General features: G+C 54.7%; 2 protein-coding genes across 5 annotated transcripts in view; one reads left to right on the forward strand and one right to left on the reverse strand.

Annotated features, from left to right (window-relative positions):
- Positions 1-11,956, reverse strand: part of PRPF6 (pre-mRNA processing factor 6) — a 39,287-nt gene extending 27,331 nt beyond the window's left edge. The window contains exons 1-7 of the mRNA XM_080813163.1: positions 11,724-11,956; positions 10,105-10,273; positions 7,829-7,947; positions 5,102-5,180; positions 4,456-4,632; positions 4,080-4,235; positions 89-183 (exon numbers count right to left, since the gene is read on the reverse strand). Of these exons, the coding sequence (XP_080669289.1) occupies positions 89-183; positions 4,080-4,235; positions 4,456-4,632; positions 5,102-5,180; positions 7,829-7,947; positions 10,105-10,273; positions 11,724-11,794 (866 nt within the window). The 5' untranslated portion in view covers positions 11,795-11,956. The remainder of the gene's footprint in view (positions 1-88; positions 184-4,079; positions 4,236-4,455; positions 4,633-5,101; positions 5,181-7,828; positions 7,948-10,104; positions 10,274-11,723) is intronic.
- A 1,395-nt stretch (positions 11,957-13,351) lies between these two features.
- SAMD10 (sterile alpha motif domain containing 10) lies at positions 13,352-17,907 on the forward strand. 4 transcript variants are annotated; one of them, XM_080813165.1, is made up of 5 exons: positions 13,352-13,570; positions 15,513-15,694; positions 15,772-15,943; positions 16,204-16,344; positions 16,496-17,907. In XM_080813165.1, the coding sequence occupies exons 1-5, from the start codon at positions 13,480-13,482 to the stop codon at positions 16,516-16,518; spliced, it is 609 nt and encodes a 202-aa protein (XP_080669291.1). In that variant the 5' UTR covers positions 13,352-13,479; the 3' UTR covers positions 16,519-17,907. The 4 variants fall into 4 exon arrangements, with proteins under 4 accessions (XP_080669291.1, XP_080669290.1, XP_080669292.1 ...); XM_080813164.1 differs by having other exon boundaries at positions 15,777-15,943; XM_080813166.1 differs by having other exon boundaries at positions 16,204-16,304; positions 16,496-17,903.
- Positions 17,908-18,697: the final 790 nt, after the last annotated feature.

Genomic DNA, 18,697 nt, shown 5'->3' on the forward strand with positions numbered 1-18,697 from the left:
TTTTGGCTGCCTATCTTTCAAATAAAATCCAAAATATTCTAGGCAACCTGAGCCCCGCCCAACCCCACCAGCTCCACAGAGCACTCACTTGATGTCCCCTCCGTGGGTCGGGATCATGGAGTTTAAGTCCGTGAGGTAGCCTTTGGGGTCGACCACAGTCTGCCCACTCACCGAGTCAGACACCTACAACACAGGCCAAGCCAAGTGCATTGCAGAGAGTCAAAGATGCCCAAAACCAAGTGCCCAGAGGCCCCTGGAACCCCGCCCACAATTCTGATCCCCAGTGAACATGGAAACTGTAAAAGGAGGAAAACAAGAACTCAAACAATAGCTTGTGATCACAAATTTCATATCTATAAGACAAAGATATATATTTTTAAAAAAGAAATCATAAAGACCCCACAAAAAATACTTAACATAAGTCTACTTAAAACGAGTGAAACCTAGGAATTATAAAGTAAAAGATTATCAAACAGCAATTCGTTATACCATTCCCTCCGGCTGTGAGTCTTAAAATCACCATGATAAAAAACTTCAAAAAACCCACAAACAGAACATGGGCAGAGAGTGCTAGGGCATACAGCAAGACAAGAAAAGGAGGAAAGTGGCACAGACTGGGATGGAAAAGATAAAGTTCCGTCTGCAGGTAACTGTTGATGTGGAAAACCCAAAGAATCAACATAAAAACGATTTTAGCAAGGCTACAGAACACAAGGTTGATATAGGAAAGTCATTTTTTTAAAAGATTTTTATTTATTTATTTGACAGAGAGAGATCACAAGTAGGCAGAGAGGCAGACAGAGAGAAAGGCGGAAGCAGGCTCCCCACTGAGCAGAGAGCCCAATTTGGGGCTCGATCCCAGGACCCTGGGATCATGACCTAGCCGAAGGCAGAGGCTTAACCCACTGAGCCACCCAGGCGCCCCAAAAGTCATTTTCTTATATACCAGCAACGAATAAAATGAATCTGAAATTAAAAACACAGTTATCATTTACATTAGCACCAAAACCATGAAATGCTTACGTATTAATCTAACAAATACATAGGATCTCCAAGAGGAGATCTACAAAACTCTGATGAAAGAAATCAAAGAACCAGATGAATGGAGAGACGGTCCAGGTTCCTGGACAGGAAGACTTCACATCATTAAGATGTCTGTTCTTCCCATCTTCATCGGCAGAACCCACGCAATCCCAGTAAAATGCCAGCAAGCCATTCTGCTTATAGCGACAAACTGATTCTAGCGCTTCCACAGAGAAACAAAGACCTGCCGGAGCTAAGGCGACCCTGGGGCAGTGCAAAGCCAGAGGGCTACCGCCGCCCGACTTCAAGACCTACTGCGGAGCCACGGAAACCAAGACAGTGTGTGTGATGCTGAAACACTAGACAAATACATCAGTGGGACAGAAGAGAGCCAGGGGCGCCTGGCTGGCTCAGTCGCTAGAGCAGCAGAGGGTGTGAGTCTGCACGGGGACGTCCAGCACCTTTGAGGAAGAGGCCATCCTTGCTCCATCACGCGGCCTTTGCTCCTTTGTCCGAGATCAGGCGACCGTATTTCTGGGCTCTGTTCCCGTCCACCCCACCCCGCCAAGTAAGTTCTGTGCCCAACATGGGGCTTGAACTCAGGACCCTCAGATCAAGAGTCACATGCTCTAGCAACTGAGCAGTAGCCCTCTGGCTTCTCCCTCTCCGGCTCCCCTGCTTGTGCTCCCTGCCTCGCTATCTCTGTCATAAATAAATAAAATCTTAAAAGAAATGAAGAAGTTCTGTTTTACATTCCACAAACAAGTCTAGAAGAGTAACAACTACAAAGACACATGCAAAAGAAATGATAATTCTTTTTTTTTAAAGACTTTATTTATTTATTTGATAGACAGAGATCACAAGTAGGCAGAGAGGCAGAGAGAGAGAGGAAGGGAAGCAGACTCCCCGCTGAGCAGAGAGCCCGATGCGGGGCTTGATCCCAGGACCCTGGGATCATGACCCGAGCTGAAGGCAGAGGCTTTAACCCGCTGAGCCACCCAGGCGCCCCAGAAATGATAATTCTTATCAAAACAAACTTAGGAGGGAAATGGGCAGAGCAAATGACCAAAGAAAAGCTTGTCACAGAACTGCCAAAGACTGACTAACATACTAGGAAAGATGCTCGATCTCACCACTAACAAAACCCAAAACTAAACCGAGCTTGCTTGTTAGAGGAGTGGGGACAGGTGTCTGCCCTCAGATCAATGAGGACAACAAAAGCGATGCCCTCAACTCAGGGCTCGCAGACTCTGAAATGCCAAGAGACAATTTAGTATTTAAGTGAAAAAAAAATCCATCAATTCCACTTTAAAGATACTACAACAATGTTTACTTAAATGACAGAATCACAAGAGGGTCACCAAAATACTGTCATAGCAAAAAAAGTAAAAACCCAAAAAGTCCCTCAAAGATTAAATCACAATACCCATAAAGACTGAACTACTTTCCAATTTATAAAGTACACAACCAGGAACATAAAAACTTGCAGTTTTTTAAATTTACAAGCTACCTATTTTTATTATAAAATATTTGCTCATAAAAAATTCAAGTACAGTAAAAACTCAATTAAAATGTACAAGTTTGGGGCACCTGGGTGGCTCAGTGGGTTAAAGCCTCTGCCTTCGGCTCAGGTCATGATCAGGGTCCTGGGATCGAGCCCCACATCGGGCTCTCTGCTCAGCAGGGAGCCTGCTTCCTCCTCTCTCTCTGCCTGCCTCTCTGCCTACTTGTGATCTCTGTCTGTCAAACAAATAAATAAAATCTTAAAAAAAAGAAAAAAAGAATTGTTTAAAAAAAAATGTACGAGTTTCCCACTGCCTCAAACAGTAATGGCTGAATACTACACTACCTTCCCACGTCCATGTGAAAGCTTTTCTTAAAATAACTCAACACAAAGCTCCCACTGCACACCCATTTCATGCCCTAGTGGTGTGGTGAGCAGCCCTGGGACTCCCTTAAGTGTGTGCAAAGGCATCTGCGTGTGCACAGCAGAGCTACACGCACAAGTCCGCCACGGGCGGTCCAGCACACGAGCACTCTTCTTCCCCGTCTGTGTGCTCTGACTTTACAGTGCTTTCTACTACACATGAGTTTTTAACTTGTATCCAAATCAAATCTGAAAGTCTTTTGCTTCACGGTTTCTGGTGTGCATGTCATAATTAGAAAGAGTCTTCTAAAGAACTGAACAATTCGCTCAAGCGCAGGCAGAAAGTTATGTGCACTCAACGTTTTTTTACTGAAGCATAATTAACAGACAATGAATAATAGGTAACAACAATTTGACAACTTCATACATTACTCAGTGTTCGCCCCATAAACACGGTCACCATACATTACCACCTTCCTGACCATATTCCCTACACTGCCCTTTCCATCTCCATGACATGCTTTATAAGCAGAGGTTTGTACCTCTTAACCCCCTTCATTTCACCCAACCGCCCCCCTTCCACCTGGGCAACCACCAATCTGTTCTGTTTCAGAGTCTGGTTTTTGGTTGGTGGGCTTATTCATTTGTTTTGTTTTTTAAAGTCCACACATAAATCAAGTCATACGGTATTTATCTTTTTCTGACTTATTTCACTTAGCATAACACCTTCTGGGCCCACCCATACTGCTGTAAATGACAAGATCTCATTCTTTCGTATGGCTGAGTGACATTCCACTGTGGACGGAGACACGCACTTGATTTCTGCGTTAAGGACGGAAGGACTAAGCTTCAGCAACAGCGGGCACGCAGCCTGGCCTCAGCGCCTTCGTTCAGCCTGCCTCCCAGGCTGCCCTCTGTCAGCTGCAACAATCCTCAAGCCCCAAGAGGGGGGCAGGAGTGCCACACGGGCCACACTGCACCCATGCAGGAGCTGGGGGTGGACACATGCACCCATCTGCATGTGGGGTCCCGCCGATCTTTATGATGGGACAAGAAACTACATCGTCACAAGCCTGCTACCTTGTGATAAAGGACTTGGAAAGATGAACTTTCCACTGACACAGATCAGTTTTATAATCAGAAAACAATTTTCTTAATCTATAGGAAAAAGTTGCATGACAAGACTCACCTGGCTCAGCCTCATGTCCATCAGCGTGTTCCTTGCTTGGCCTATCTTCCTCATGTCCAGGTCACCTGTGCCAGGTGTCATCAATCCAGGTGTCATCCCACCTGGGTATGGAGTGTTCAGTCCGCCTGGGTAGGGTGTGTTAAGACCTCCAAATTGCTGGGGGCGGGGAGGACAAAAAACACTGGATTGCATCTTCATGCAGAAGAATCCTATCAACTCTGCCATCTTTCCATTGTAGCCTGACAGACTTGCGGCCGCACAGACTCTGCACAGCTCAGCTTTTGAACTACAGATACACTTAGTCTACCACCACCCACGGCTCCCACTACTACCCACCAAAACTAAAGACCTATTCGCCTCCTCTCCTGATGCTCACAGTTTGTCGGGGATCCACTGAAGTATGGTTCTCTCCAGTCTGTAAATGTTTGGCAAAGAAACTGTCGGGAACAGGAGTCAGCTTCTCATAGCGTGGGTTCCGCTGACGCTTGTTCCTAGCGTCGCCGACCTCAGGAATGCTCAGCCACTCTTCTTCTGTGACTTCTGCTAACTTCCTCTGGAAACATTTTCCCCCCCAAAACATTTATTCTCTGGCAAAATTTCATATCCACAAGAAAAACTATGCTCTCCTTGACCCCTAACCCCCCAAACTGTCATGGTTTAGAAAGAATTTTGATGCAGAAATGATCTACTTCACTTAGAAATTCAATTTGTTGGATCTGCTCTACTTCATTCAAATGTAAATTGTTCTGTCAAAACCCAGAAGATATAGTGCGGAAGACTTTATGTACAAACAGAGTTAAAGTTACTAAGAAAGTAAGTTCACATGTCCCATTTTTTTTTTTCAGTGGAGGGAGAGGGACATTTTTTGCACACATAACATACAAAGTTAAACACACTAAAGCAGGAACCTTCCTCTCCCATCTGAATTTAATAAAGACCAAAAAAGCAAAGTTAGTCAAGTCTCATCAATTCTACCCAATTCTCTGCTGAGTAGGTTAGGTGCATGATGTCCATCCACCTACTTTGAGGTCCGAGAACTGCTGTTGGATTTTGGGGCGTTCCATACGGTATTTCTCAATTTCTTCTTTCTCCCTTTGCTCCCTAGGAAGTAAAACGTGTGCACGCGTTAGAAATACTGGAATCCCGTTCTAAGAAAAAGTCATTTTATCACACGTATTTAAATCACCGGAAGCGCAGCCCCGCACACTCAGCAGCTGCATCGGAGGCAGCGAAGTGCACGTCCACAACCACACTTACTCGGTTATTCACCAAACGGAAGGAGGCAGAGACTCACTAAAATAAAAACAAGTTGTGGGGCGCCTGGGTGGCTCGGTGGGTTAAAGCCTCTGCCTTCGGCCCAGGTCATGGTCCCAGGGTCCTGGGATGGAGCCCCGCATCGGGCTCTCTGCTCGGCGGGGAGCCTGCATCCTCCCTTCTCTCTCTCTGCCTGCCTCTCTGCCTGCTTGTGATCTCTGTCTGTCAAATAAATAAATAAAATCTTTAAAAAAAACCAATCAAAAAAAAAACAAAAAACAAGTTGTCTTACTCTGATACAAATACTTGTATTTGAACATGAGTTTATTTACAGCTTTAAACTTCTACAAAATTCCAAAAGTAAGGCCACCTTATGGAGACTCCGGAAAGCTGACCCACTGTCCCAGCTGCCCATCTGACTTTCTGCCTGTCACTGCCTCTGCCGCTTCCAAGCAGTCCGTGTGCCTCTCCAGACAGCTCTCTGCTCCTCGTGCCAGAACTAACGGGCTGCCTCATCACCCACGCACCTGGTCTTCAGGGATGGAGAGCTGCTGCGTTCTGGCGATAGAGGACCAGGTCTAGGCACTCACAAGAAATCTGTGGTTACTGTGACCCATATGGCTAATACTTCCTAACACTGAGATTTACGTTTTCTCCCATAAGGTAAAAGGAAAATCCCAGGCACGTGAACGTATTAGGACAAATGACGTGCTTGGAGAAGACAAACACCACTCCAGGAGCTGAGGTAACAGCAATAAACAAATCTACTAAACCTCAGGGCCCCTGGGTGGCTCAGTCAGTTAAGCGTCTGACTTTGGCTCAGGTCATGATCTCAGAGTCCTGGAACCTGTGTCGGCCTCCCTGCTCGGCGGGCAGTCCGCTTCTCCCTCTCCCTCTGCCCCACCCCTCAACCCCCACTTCTGCATGTGCTCTCTTGCTCAAATAAGTAAATAAATAAAATCTTTTAAAAAAATGTTGCGGGGCACCTGGGTGGCTCAGTGGGTTAAAGCCTCTGCTTTCGGCTCAGGTCATGGTCCCAGGGTCCTGGGATCGAGCCCCGCATTGGGCTCTCTGCTCAGCAGGGAGCCTGCTTCCCTCCCTCTCTGCCTGCCTCTCTGCCTACTTGTGACCTCTGTCTGTCAAATAAATAAAAATTCTAAAAAAAAAAAAAAAGTTGCTAGACCAAAGTTCAGTGCAAGACACCCACCTGAGAGCCCCATAGATAAACATGAGCGCCTCGAAGTCTTCTCTTAAGCAGGCTCCCGAGGACAGAGGACACCTGCCCCCTCCAGCTCAATACAGTCTGTCCCCACCAGCCCAGCCTAAATCCGCACAGGTGTGTCCCAACATGGATGTGTGGAATGACATTCTCAAGACACAAGCCCTGCCTGAGAGGATTTACATATTCATTTGCCACCTTCACTGAACTTCCTAATTACTTAATATACATTAATCAACACTACTACACCCATCTCAAAGAAGATAGTAATCCTCACTTGCGGTCAGAATAATCCCCCAAATTCCATCCCTTTCTGGAAAGCCACAGAAATCTTAAGCTCCCCACTCTAGTCCCTAAGATTACTCTCCAGTAGCCTAGTGTTTATCCAAGTGTGGCTGCCACAAACCAAGATCCAGGTTGCCTGAGAGCTGAGCAGACACACATACTATGCTTGCAACTTTTGTCCGAGTCTGAAATATACCAAAGCAAAACTTTCTTTTAAAGTTGGATAAATACAGGGGTATCCGGCTGGCTCATCAGGAGAACATGTGACTCTTGATCTCAGGGTTGTGAGTTTGAACCCCACAGGTGTACAGATTACTTAAAAATAAAATCATTATGAGGCGCCTGGGTGGCTCAGTCGTTAAGCATCTGCCTTCGGCTCAGGTCATGATCCCAGGGTCCTGGCATCGAGCCCCACATCAGGATCCCTGCTCAGCGGGAAGCCTGCTTCTCCCTCTCCTGCTCCCCTATTTGTGTTCCCTCTCTCGCTGTCTCTCTCTGTCAAATAAATAAGTCAGATCTTTAAAAAAAAGAATAAAATCTTTATAAATAAATAAGGGCACCTGGGTGGCTCAGTCAGTTAACTGTCTGACTCTTGATTTCAGCTCAGGTCTTGATCTCAGGGGTGTAAGTTTGAGCCCCATACTGGGCTCCATGCTGGGTGTGGAGCCCACTTAAAAAAATAAAATAAGATAAGATAAGACAAAATAAAAAAAATAAAATAAAATAGGGACACCTGGGCGGCTTAATCAGTTAATCGTTTGCCTTTGGTTTGGGTCGTGATCTCAGGGTTCTGGGACCAAGCCCTGTGCTGGGCCCCCTGCTCAGCAAGGAGCCTGCTCTCCCTCTCCCCCTGCCTCTCCCTTACTTGTACTCTCTCATGTTCTCTCTCACTCTCAAAATAAATAAAATCTCCTTTTAAAAAATATAGGTAAAAAATGACAGATAAATAAAGTTGGGTGATCATAGTGTAAAGGGCATTAATTTCTCTTACCTTCTTTCTTTTCTTCTTTCATCCATCCTTTTATCTAGAGCTGCATAAATAGCATCTGCTTCCTCATCGTCTTTTTCATAGGGCCCACTTGAGAAGAGGCTCCCAGCATAGCCATTAAACTAAGCACAAAACAACACCAAGAGTCAGCTTTTCCTCCAACACCATCCCCTCGAGCAGAAACAAAGAACACTTCTCATTAGAAAATGCTCGCTAGGGGCGCCTGAGTGGCTCAGTCGTTAAGTGTCTGCCTTCCGCTCAGGTCATGATCCCAGAGTCCTGGGATCGAGCCCCACATCGGGCTCTCTGCTCAGTGGGGAGCCTGCTTCTCCCTCTCCCACTGCTGCTCTGCCTGCTTGTGCTCTCTTACTTTCTCTGTCAAATAAATAAATAAAATCTTTAAAAAAAAAAAAAAAAAGAAAGAAAGAAAATGCTTGCTGAATAATTGTTTCCAATCAGACAACCCCAAATGAGGGAAAGCAAAACGACTCACCAGTGTTCTACAGATGTGCCACGGGGCTAGAGGGTGGGGTAAGGGGCACCTGGGTGGCTGGGCTGGTTGAGCGTCTGACTCTTGATTTTGGCTCAGGTCATGATGTCAGGATCATGAGATGGAACCCCACATCAGGCTGTGGGATCCGCAGGGAGTCTGCTTAAAATTCTCTCTCCCCGAAAAGTGGAACACTCTCACACTGTCGGTGGGAATGCAAGGTGGGGCAGCCACTTTGGAAAACAGTGTGGCGGTACCTCAAAACGTTAAAAATACAGCTAACCTACAACCGAGCAATTGCACTATGGGTATTTACCCCAAAGATACAGATGTAGTGAAAAGGGGCACACGCACGCCAATGCTCATAGCAGCAATGTCCACGAGAGCCAAACTGTGGAAGGAGCCAAGAGGCCCTTCAACAGACCGACTGATAAAGCTGTGGTTCATGTACGTGAGGAAGATTACTCAGCCATCAGAAAGGATGAATACCCACCATCTGCATCAACATGGATGGGACTAGAGGAGATGATGCTGAGTGAAATAAGTCATACAGAGAAAAACAATTATCATTGGGTTTCACTTTACTTGCGTAACATAAGTAGTAGCATGGAGAACATTAAGAGAAGGAAGGGAAAACTAAAGGGGGGCGATCAGAGGGGGAGTGGAACCATGAGAGACTATGGACTCTGGGAATCAAACTGGAGGGTTTGGGGGGGGGTGGATGGGTGAGCCTGATGGTGGGAATTAAGGAGGGCACGGATCGCATGGAGCACTGGGTCCATGGAATATGCAAACAATGAATCATGGAACACTACATTAAAAATTAATAATGTACTTTATGGTGACTAATAAAAAGTTTTAAAAGAAAAGATCCTCTCTCCTTCTCCATCTGCCCCTGCCAACTGTGTGTGCGCATGCGCTCTCTTTCTCTAAAAAATAATAAAAATAAACCTTTAAAAAAAAAAGGCGTCGTGGGCATGAAAGATGGAAGGGCTCCCCCAATGGGAAGACACTAAGAGACACAAGTACATGCGATGCAGGGTCCTGGACCAGAAACGGCACCAGCGAAAAACCGGTGCAGCTCAGTAAGACCCACAGAGCAGATGACCCTGCCGTGTCAGTAACTATACTAAAGCCACGTAAGACGAGGAGAAGCTTGTGGAGGGTGCGCAGGAATTGCCTACACTATTTTTGCAAGCTCCCTGGAAGTTTTCAATCACTTCAGAATTAAAATTTTAAACATCTTTATCTCTGAGCAAAACTTCTGTCGGAACACATCTGAAGGAGACTTCAACTGACCAAACCCCAATGATGTCAGAGTGTGCACGGAGACAAAATACATCAAGTATCATCACTAATGCCACTTAGAATTTGCATCAAGGCGGCGCCTGGGTGGCTCAGTGGGTTAAAGCCTCTGCCTTCGGCTCGGATCATGATCCCAGGGTCCTGGGATTGAGCCCCACGTGGGGCTCTCTGCTCGGCGGGGAGCCTGCTTCCCTTCCTCTCTCTCTGCCTGCCTCTCTGCCTGCTTGTGATCTCTGTCAAATAAATAAACAAAATCTTAAAAAAAAAAAAAAAAAGAATTTGCATCAAGGACCAGCTGCCAGAGCATCTCTCCTGAAGAAACAAAATGCACATTTCTTTCCCTGACTTCCTGCTCCCCTCTCACACTTTGCTGAAGACACCCTGGAAACAGGCTGAAACCCTAGACGCGTCCGCCTCCCCGAGCACGCTGGTTAAGGAGCTGGTTGGCCGTCCTGAAGCCTGGCTGGGGTGCACCACAAGTCACCTCATCATAGTTGGTGTCATTCAGATCCTCGTCATCGTCATCGGCAGCCTGGCTTTTCTTCATCTGGTCTCCGACGGTCCTCTTGCCTGGGGGCGCGTGGCGGTCATCCACAGGGTCATTTGCATCGCGGGCGGGCCCAATGTCTGACCGGGTGGTAAAGCCAGTGGCACTGCAGGAGACCCCAAGACACCCATTCACCTGGGTGACCTTGTTCCTTTACTTTTCCCTCCACAGTCCTCACTTAACACCTCTTTCTCTAACGTCGCTGAGAAACTGCCGAGGATCCGGGGAGCAGCGAACCAGGCACGCTGTGCTCTCCAACATGACCAGCATGTTCTCTTCAGGTGAGAAACTTGTGACCTACCCTGAGGAGGTCACCACCCCACACTCTCCTTAAGAGACTCACCAGAGCATCAGCCCTCCCTCCTTTCAACGTCCAGTCTCCCATTCCTAACAACCTGCTGATCATCTCCCCCAACCGGCCCTCAAACCCAGCCTGACCCAGTCGGAATTCCTTTTCTGTGTTCATCCTGCACAGGCCCTGCCTTGTCTCAGCTGACGGCTGTGGGGCTGTCCCAGAGCCGTGGCAGGCGCGACTGCCTCAGCTTTCCCTCCCTTGCCCTCCTTCTCCACCCTATCAGTCGTTGAGTTCTGCGGAGTCCACCTGTGAAACCCGTCCTCCCCAAACCTGGACTCCCATCACAGCCGGGAACCAAGTTAGCCACCCTGCCTCCAGGGTAGCTTCAACCCAGCTCTGACCTCGGCATCGAAGCCTCAGTCTCTCCTGCAGCTCTGGCCCCTTCGACCCCACCCCCCCCCAACACTCCAGTCGCACAAACTCTTTGAAAGTCCCTCCTCTTCCTCCCTGCCGGGCCTTTTTTTTCTTAACTACCCAACACACAAAACGTCAGCTTCTCCTTTGACCCTAGCACGTTTCTGCATCCCTAAATGCAGCTCTTCTACCAAGTGGGGCTCCACCGCTACGGCCCCACAGAGCATTCCCTGAGGGCTGCCACTCCCAGACGTCCCACTCCGCTCCTCTCTGTGGACTTAATAACGCAAACCTCGCACATCTCCTAGCAGACTGCAGGCCCTTGGAAGAAGGTGTCCGCAAGTAAGACCGTGTGTTCCCCACAGAGGCTGATACCACACCCCGCAAGGAAACCCAATGCTCGTCCTAAACAACTCAATGACCAGACAGAACGACGGCGGCTGCTCATTTATTCGACAGTTTACGGTAGCCCTGCGCGCGCCAGGCCCCGGAGACCCGGTCCCAGGCCTCGCACACGCCGTCCGGCCGGGGCTGAGCGTTTCTCCGCGCGCCGCAGGACGAGCAGCAGCGCAGGCAAAGCACGGCTCGCGCTTCAGACGACGTGGGCGCCCACGGGGCTCCCCCACAGCTCGAGGAGTCGCCCACTCGCATCTCAGAGACCGAAGGCGGCTGAAGCCGAGCCTCCCGTCTCCTCGGCCCCGTCCTGGCCCCGAAGCGCAGCCACAGAGCCGCGCCCGTGCTTCTCCCCCCGGACGAGCGCGGGGAGCGAGCCCCGCCCGCCGCCCGCCCCGCCCCGGGGCCCGCCGCGCGCCCCCGCCCCCCGAGCGCGGCTCGCCCCAGGCCTCACCCCCGGCCCAGCCCCGGCACGTAGCCGAGCGGCGCGGGCATGCCCAGGAACGGCTTCTTCTTCTTGTTCATGGCGCCGGTGATGACGAGGGGCCGGGAAGGGACCGGACGGAAGCCGCGGCCGCAGGCCGAAAAGACCACTGACCACCCCGGTTTGTCAGCAGGAAGCGCCGGCGGGACCTGCGTCACCCGCGACCCGGCAGCAGAGCTCGCGAGGCGCACGAGGCCCCGCCCACCCTGCCGTCCGCCGGGCGGAAGTTCCTGAAGAGCGACTTCCGGCCGCGTCGGCGGCGAGGGGATGCGACAGGCGCATGCGCGAGGCGCCTGGCCGTGGGGAGGTGTGCGGGCGGCCCTGCTGGAGATGTGCAGGAGCTACAGCCTCGGCGAGGAGCCCTGCGGGACCTCAGCACTGAGCCCGGGGCCGCCGTCCTCACTGCGCGCCCGTACTGCGTGCACGTACTCCCGTACGCGCGGCACCTGTGCCCCCCCCAGCACCCCCGCCGCCCAGGACCCCTCGGAATCAGGCCTAGCCGTTCGCCTCCCCTCAGAGTTGGGCTGGCCCCGGGGCTGGCCCTAAGGCGTCCGGCGGAGCCGCACCCCGGACGGCCGCGGACGGCTGCTGGGGCCGTGCGTGTCGCGACTGTGAGCGCACCCGTCTGCGTGTGCCCCGGTGTGCGGGCTCGAGCTCTCGGCGCCCAGATTGCGGAGCCGCGGCTCGGGCCCGGGTCCCGGTCCGGGCTCCGCCGCCGCCGCCAGACCCTGAACGTGGCGGGGAGGGCGGAGGTGCAGCCCCCGGAAGGCGAGTTGGCGGGAATAAGTCATGCAGGCGGCGTGCCGGACCCCGTGCCGGCCGCCGCGCGAGTCTCTAGAGTGGGTCGCGGGCTCGGGCGCCGGTCGGACGGCCCGTGCTCCTGCTCCGGGGGGACACTCGCGTCTCCGTGCACCTGCGCTCCTGCTGCGCCACCGCCTCCGGCCTCCCGAGCAGGGCGGCCCCCAGCCCTTCCCGTGGAGCCCTGGAACCAACACATCCCCCTGGCCTGCTGCGGCCTCCGTGGGGCTCCTCGCTGCCCCCATTCCCAGCCGAACGGCTTTCAGGGCCGCCTCCTGGGCGCTGTCAGAGTCCGGGCCACAGAGGGAAGGGAGAGACCCTGCCTGGCGGCCTTCCCGGAGCTCGCGTGGTGGGGGGGGGGGGCGGTCAAGCCGGGGTCTAGGGAAGCAAGCGCCCGTTGGAGGGAGAGAGCTCTGGAGAGCGCGTGAACGGAGGGGTGAGTCCGTAAGCTGAGGGAGCAGAATGGAGGGAAATGGTTGAGGGGGGTCGGTCTGGCCATTGACCCTGGACAGACCATCCCAGGAGCAGGCAGGACGCTCCTCTCCCGCCCCCTCCCTCCCCGCGGGGAGGATCACTTCCTTATTTCCTTGCCTCGGAGGCCCCTCCAGACGCCTGGACCCCCTAAAGGTGCCCAGAGTCACTTGTCCTTGAAGCCGTGCCCAGGTGTGCGAGGTCGCCCCTTCGCCGGGCAGACACCCTTTGCATACGCAGACCTGCGCGCCGCCGACACACCTCGGAGCTCCCGGAGCGCGCCCGGCTCTCAGGGCTCACGGGCAGGTGCCTCGCCGCGCAGACTCGCCGGGCGCGGGGACCGGCTCGGGCGCGGGGCCGGCTGGGGCGGGGCAGCGGCGCGCGTTCCCCGCCGGCCACACCGGCCGCCTTGCGCCCGGCGAGGGGCGTGTGCTCGGGCCCGGAATCCTTGGGCCCCATGTTCACGGAGCTGAGGACCAAGCTGAGCCCCCCGCGAGGCCGCGCCGGGGCTGTGCGTGCCGGCTTCGGGGAGCGCCGGGATGTGGACGGTGAGCAGGGCTGGACCAGGGCGCGGGGATATCGCGGGCTGGGGGCTCGGGAACCGAGAGGGGCGGGGGCGGGATCTGGCGGACTCCAAGCTGCGGCTTGGCGCGGAGCAGGGGGCGCGTCCTGGCCGAACGGGGTCCCTGGCGTCTTTGTCTTGAGCTGGGTTGGGGGGGTGGCCTCAGGCCTTGGGGATCAGCACATCCTTGGCCTGGAGGAGGTTACAGGCTGGGGCTCCTCTCCTTAAACCGGCGCCATCCCGCGGCCCTTTTCCTTTGCGCGCCTTCCCTCCCTAGCTCTTGCAGTGGGGCCGCGAGAGGGTCGAGGCCACAGCCGGGCTTGGGCGCCCCCGCCCCATCTTATACTGGAATTCTGACGTTGTGACTAAGAGGGAGGGACGGAACGACGGGCCGACAGACGGAAAGAGGGAGATCCTACTCTGAGCCCCGGCAGGGAATGGGCGGGGCCCGGCTGGACCCGGACAGGTGAAGCGCGCGGCGGCGTCCCACTGGTTCGCCCAGAGCTTCACGCTCCTGCCTTGGCCGGGCCCGGCCCGGCTCCGCGAGGCCCTGCGATGTGAGGCCAGGTGGCTCAGGAACCTGTGCCCTGAAAGATGCCAGCTTAGAACAAGTCTTTTCCTACGATTTTAGAAGCTACATCCGGGCAGCGACCACACCAGCCACACCTACTGTTTGACCCCGGACCTCAAATTTAGTCACCCTCGCTCGTTCAATTCCCTGAGGTTGCTAGAAAGAAGCGCGGTGCTAAGTCCAAGGAATCTTAGGGGGTTGGGGGGGTAATGCGTTTTCCCCATTACTGAGACCTCCCAGGCACATCCCCAAACCCTGCCGTCAATTGGGGGTTTGGGGTGTGTCCATGGGGGGGGGGGTTGTCTTTCACTGTACCGCTGAGAGCCAGTGAGGCAAGGGCCCTGGCCAGGAACCTGCTTCTGCCTGCTGAGTTGGGACCTAGATACCGTAGAGATGAAGGCAAGCCTGGGCTTGTCTTCCACCCTCTGCCAGGCTCTACTGACTTGTGGACGCCACACAGAGCCATTCTCCAACCACCCATCCATCCACAATGTTTCTGGACACCTCCGGCCTGCCGAGACCTATGCAAGGGCTGGGAAGTGACCATTCAGGTGTCTGCCCTCCCGTGACCCGTGTGAGCAACATGCGCAGGAATGATGGGAAAACTACAACTTGAGGAGTATCATGAAGTGTGTGTGGGAAGAGAGGGCGCAAGGTGTCACTGTGGCTCCCCGAGCCTGCGCCTGGGCCCTGCACCCCTGCACAGAGCAGCCCATGCCCACTGGACACCCACCATGCACAGGAGCCGTCCTGGGCCAAGGGCCCTGTGGCAGGTAGAAGAGCAGGAATCCTGGCTGCCGGCTTGCCCAGAGTTCATTCAGGTTTCTCGTCAACTGGTAGATGAGTTGGCAGATGAGCACAGCAGGGCAGGAGCCGAGTCTCAAACGCCAGGTGTGGCCACAGACACTGGGTGCCTTCTGTGGTGATGTGCAGGCAGCAAGGTCTCCCGGGACATAGGGGCCTGGTCTGGTTCCCTGAACCTGATCTGGTTCAGCCTGTGTCAGCCCAAAGCAAGGGTGACATGAGGCCTGTCTCAGGATAGCCCCTCACCAGGCTGTGGGTCTTATGCTTCCTGATGGGCACACTGGCTCTCTAATCGAAGCAGAATCCAGCCCACTCCTCAGTACGGATGATGCACTCAGACGAGGAGAGGCTCCTAGTTTGTCGTGTTCGGACTGCATGCGGTACTGAAGACAGCTCTTGCACATATCCTTTCCACCTTTGGGGGCTTGGGACCCTCTATTGGGAAGGTGGCTCTCCTCTGTTGGGAGGGTGTGTTGAGCAGGGAGCTGGTGTGCAGAGAGGTGATCGTCTGGCCCTGCCCCAACCACTCTGATCAGGCACCCATGCTCTGCAGCCGCTGCCCATTTGAGCTTCTGCCGAACCCTCCTGGAACACACAGTGTCCGCCGAGAGCATCCCCTGCCACCTGCCTCGGACACCAGGCAGCAGCCTCACGTGGCATGATTCCCGTAGCCAGAGGGCCGCCGGCGGCCGGCCAGTCAAGCTCCTGCAGCAGCCGGGCACGGAAGCCCCCCAGGTACCCACCCACCATGCCCACTTCAGCCCCTGCCTTTCCCACCCCCTCACCGCAGCTGCTGCCCATCTCGTCCACAGGCCAGGCTGTACTCCGACCACTACGGCCTGTACCACACAAGCCCCTCCCTGGGCGGCCTGACAAGGCCTGTGGTCCTGTGGAGTCAGCAGGACGTGTGCAAGTGGCTCAAGAAGCACTGTCCCCACAACTACCTCGTCTATGTGGAGGCCTTCTCCCAGCACGCCATCACAGGTGCCCTTAAGGGCTGGGGGGGAGGCAGCCCTTGTTCTCTCTCTCCTCTGTTTCCTGCGGGGCCAACCCCTCCTTCTAGGGCTGTCGCTTCTCCCCAGTGTGTTCCTCTGTTCTCCTGGCTTCCCTCCGCCCTGGTCCCGCCTGCCTTCCTGGTGCCTCTCGGCCTCCTTCCCTGTCTCTTTCTGTGTCTCTGCCTCTCTCCGTCCTCCTCCCCTTTCTCTCTCTCTGCCCCTCGGACGCTGACCTTGGCTCGCTCTCAGGCCGGGCGCTGCTGCGGTTGAACGGGGAGAAGCTGCAGCGGATGGGGCTGGCGCAGGAGGCCCAGCGGCAAGAGGTGCTGCAGCAGCTGCTGCGTCTGCAGGTGCGCGAGGAGGGGCGGAGCCTGCAGCTGCTCAGCCAAGGTCAGTGGGGGGGGGGGGCCCTTGTGCGCTAGGTGGGCCGACCTGGGCGGGGGGAGCAGCTGTAGGACGCCAGCAAGAGCCGTCCTGTGCCCAGGGCAGAAGGGGAGGTGCCAGCGATCTGCACCCCTTCTCACCCCCATCCACCCCATAGCCTCCTTCGGAAACACGTCCTAGCCACTGCCTGAGGCTTGAACCCCAGACCCCAGCACTGTGACCAGAGCCTGAGGCAAGGGCGATGCAGAGCTGGCCCACAGCCCCTCTCGGACCCCGCCAGAGGCGCCAGGGGCTGAGCCCAGCCCAGTGGACAGGTGGGACCAGGATTGCCATCTCTGGTTGTGCATTCTGGGCTGTGGGCAGGTGGGGGCTGCTTGGGTGTGGTCCTTCCTCCGGGGACCTGAGCCCAAATCCACCCTTGGTGCTGCTGGCAGCATGTGGGGCAGCTACCTGGAGCCAGAGCAGGGTCTGGTGACCCCACCAGCCTCCCAGGGAGTCTATTATTTATATTCCCCTCCCCCACACCCATGCCTGTGCCCCTATTGCCTGCTGAGTCACACTTCCTTTGGGCATCCTGCCCTCCCCCAGGGCGAGAGGTCTGTCTGTCTGCCCATTTGTCTAGTTCTACACCCTAACCCAGCACCTAGAGGATTGCCGGCACAAGGGGGATAACCTGTGGAGGCTCCCTTTGGCGCGTGCCCACCCCCCATCCAGAGAGCAGCAGCAGCTGCTGCCAAGAAGGCCCCCTCGTGATTTCTGAGACCCTCACCACACCCCCATCCACTCCCAGGAACCAAAGTGAGAGAGGTCTGGGGACTGCTCAGGCGCCCGGGACCTAACTCAGCACCACCACGAGGGCCCCACAGCCAGGATTGGGCTCAGCTGGGTTGCGGCCTTAGGTTTGGGAACCCGGCTCCCGCTCCTCCCACATCTGGGGGCATGTGTATTCTCACGGCTCCTTTCCCAGGAAAATCTGAATTCACAGAAGAGACAGTCCTGAGGCCTGCATCCCCCACACCCACCCACCAGAGACCCAGCCAGCGCCTGAGCCACCACTCCATAGGCCAGGGGGCCCACGGTTTGGGCCTGGTGCTGTCCGGAGAGGGAGAGGGAGGGTGGTCCTGATAGACCCCCGCCCTCTGGCTGCTTTGCCTTCCCCGCCCTCAGGAACTCTGAAAATCTCGGGGACACACGAGGCTGAGCCTCCAGCCTCTTCTCCGTGCCCTGAGCTGGCCTCCAGCCTCTTCTCCGTGCCCTGAGCTGGCCTCCAGGCGGGAGGCTGGTTGTTGCCGGTCCTGAGTGGCATCTGGACGACTGGCCTGGTGCCCTCCATCCTGTAGGCCCATACAGGAAGCCCCCATGTCCTGTCTGGCCACCCTGATTGTCCCAGCCCACCCTGTGCCGTCACAACGTTGTCTTTTCCGGAGGGTCTGTCCTATCACTGCCCCCACCTTCTCCCTCCTCTGTCTTGCCCCCCATGCCCCCTTGCTCTTGTCTTGTCATCTTTGTTTTGCGCTTTTTTATATTCTGACAAAAAGACCAGAAATAAACCCGGTTCTCAAGTGCCCCAAGTGTGTGTTCGGCTCCAGCCAACTGGGTGTTTGAGAGCGGGAAGAGCCCTGGGACGGGAGCGGGAGGGGCCCCGGTTGGCATCCCGGCAGGAAGTACCCAGTGCCCAGTTCAGGTCCCTCCGCAGGGCCACTAGGGGGCAGTGGTGTCGCATCTTGACAGGCACCTGTTTACCTCAGGACCAGGTGGGGAGGAGAGGCAGAGGCTGGAGCCCTGGGCTCAGCCCTGCGGACTGCACCCAGACGCACGGACACAGGTGCGTTGCTTGTTGCTTTCCGGGGGCCGCCAGAACAAAGGACCACAACCGGGAAGCTTCTCACAGCGGAAGCGGATTCTGTTCCGGCCATGCAGGCCCCCGGTCTGAAACCCAGCAGGGCCACACCGCCTCCTGGAGCACAGGCCAGAGCCTTCCCCACCTCTCCCGGCTTCTGGTGGCTGCCCCAGGGATTCCCGGGCTCTGGCGTGTCACTCCGGCCCAGCCTCTGTGCTCACGTCCCCTTCTGTCTATGTCAAATCTCCCTCCCACGGGGAAACTTGTCACGGGATTTAAGGCCCACCTGGACGATCCAGGATGGTCTTCCCTTCTCAAGACCCTTCACTTCAGCAGATCTGCAAAGACCTTTTTTTCCAAATAAGGTCGTATTCATGGGTTCCAGGGATTTGACATGGCAACCTTCCAGGGTCCCCCTTAAGCGCCCTGCACAGGGTAACGCTCTGACATAAGAAACAGGTCACAACGCCCCCAATACAGGTACCCACACAGCAACCAGACACATGGTAATAGAGAGGC

Source organism: Martes martes (assembly GCF_963455335.1).
Source record: "Martes martes genome assembly, chromosome: 9".
Taxonomy (NCBI): Eukaryota; Metazoa; Chordata; class Mammalia; order Carnivora; family Mustelidae; genus Martes; species Martes martes.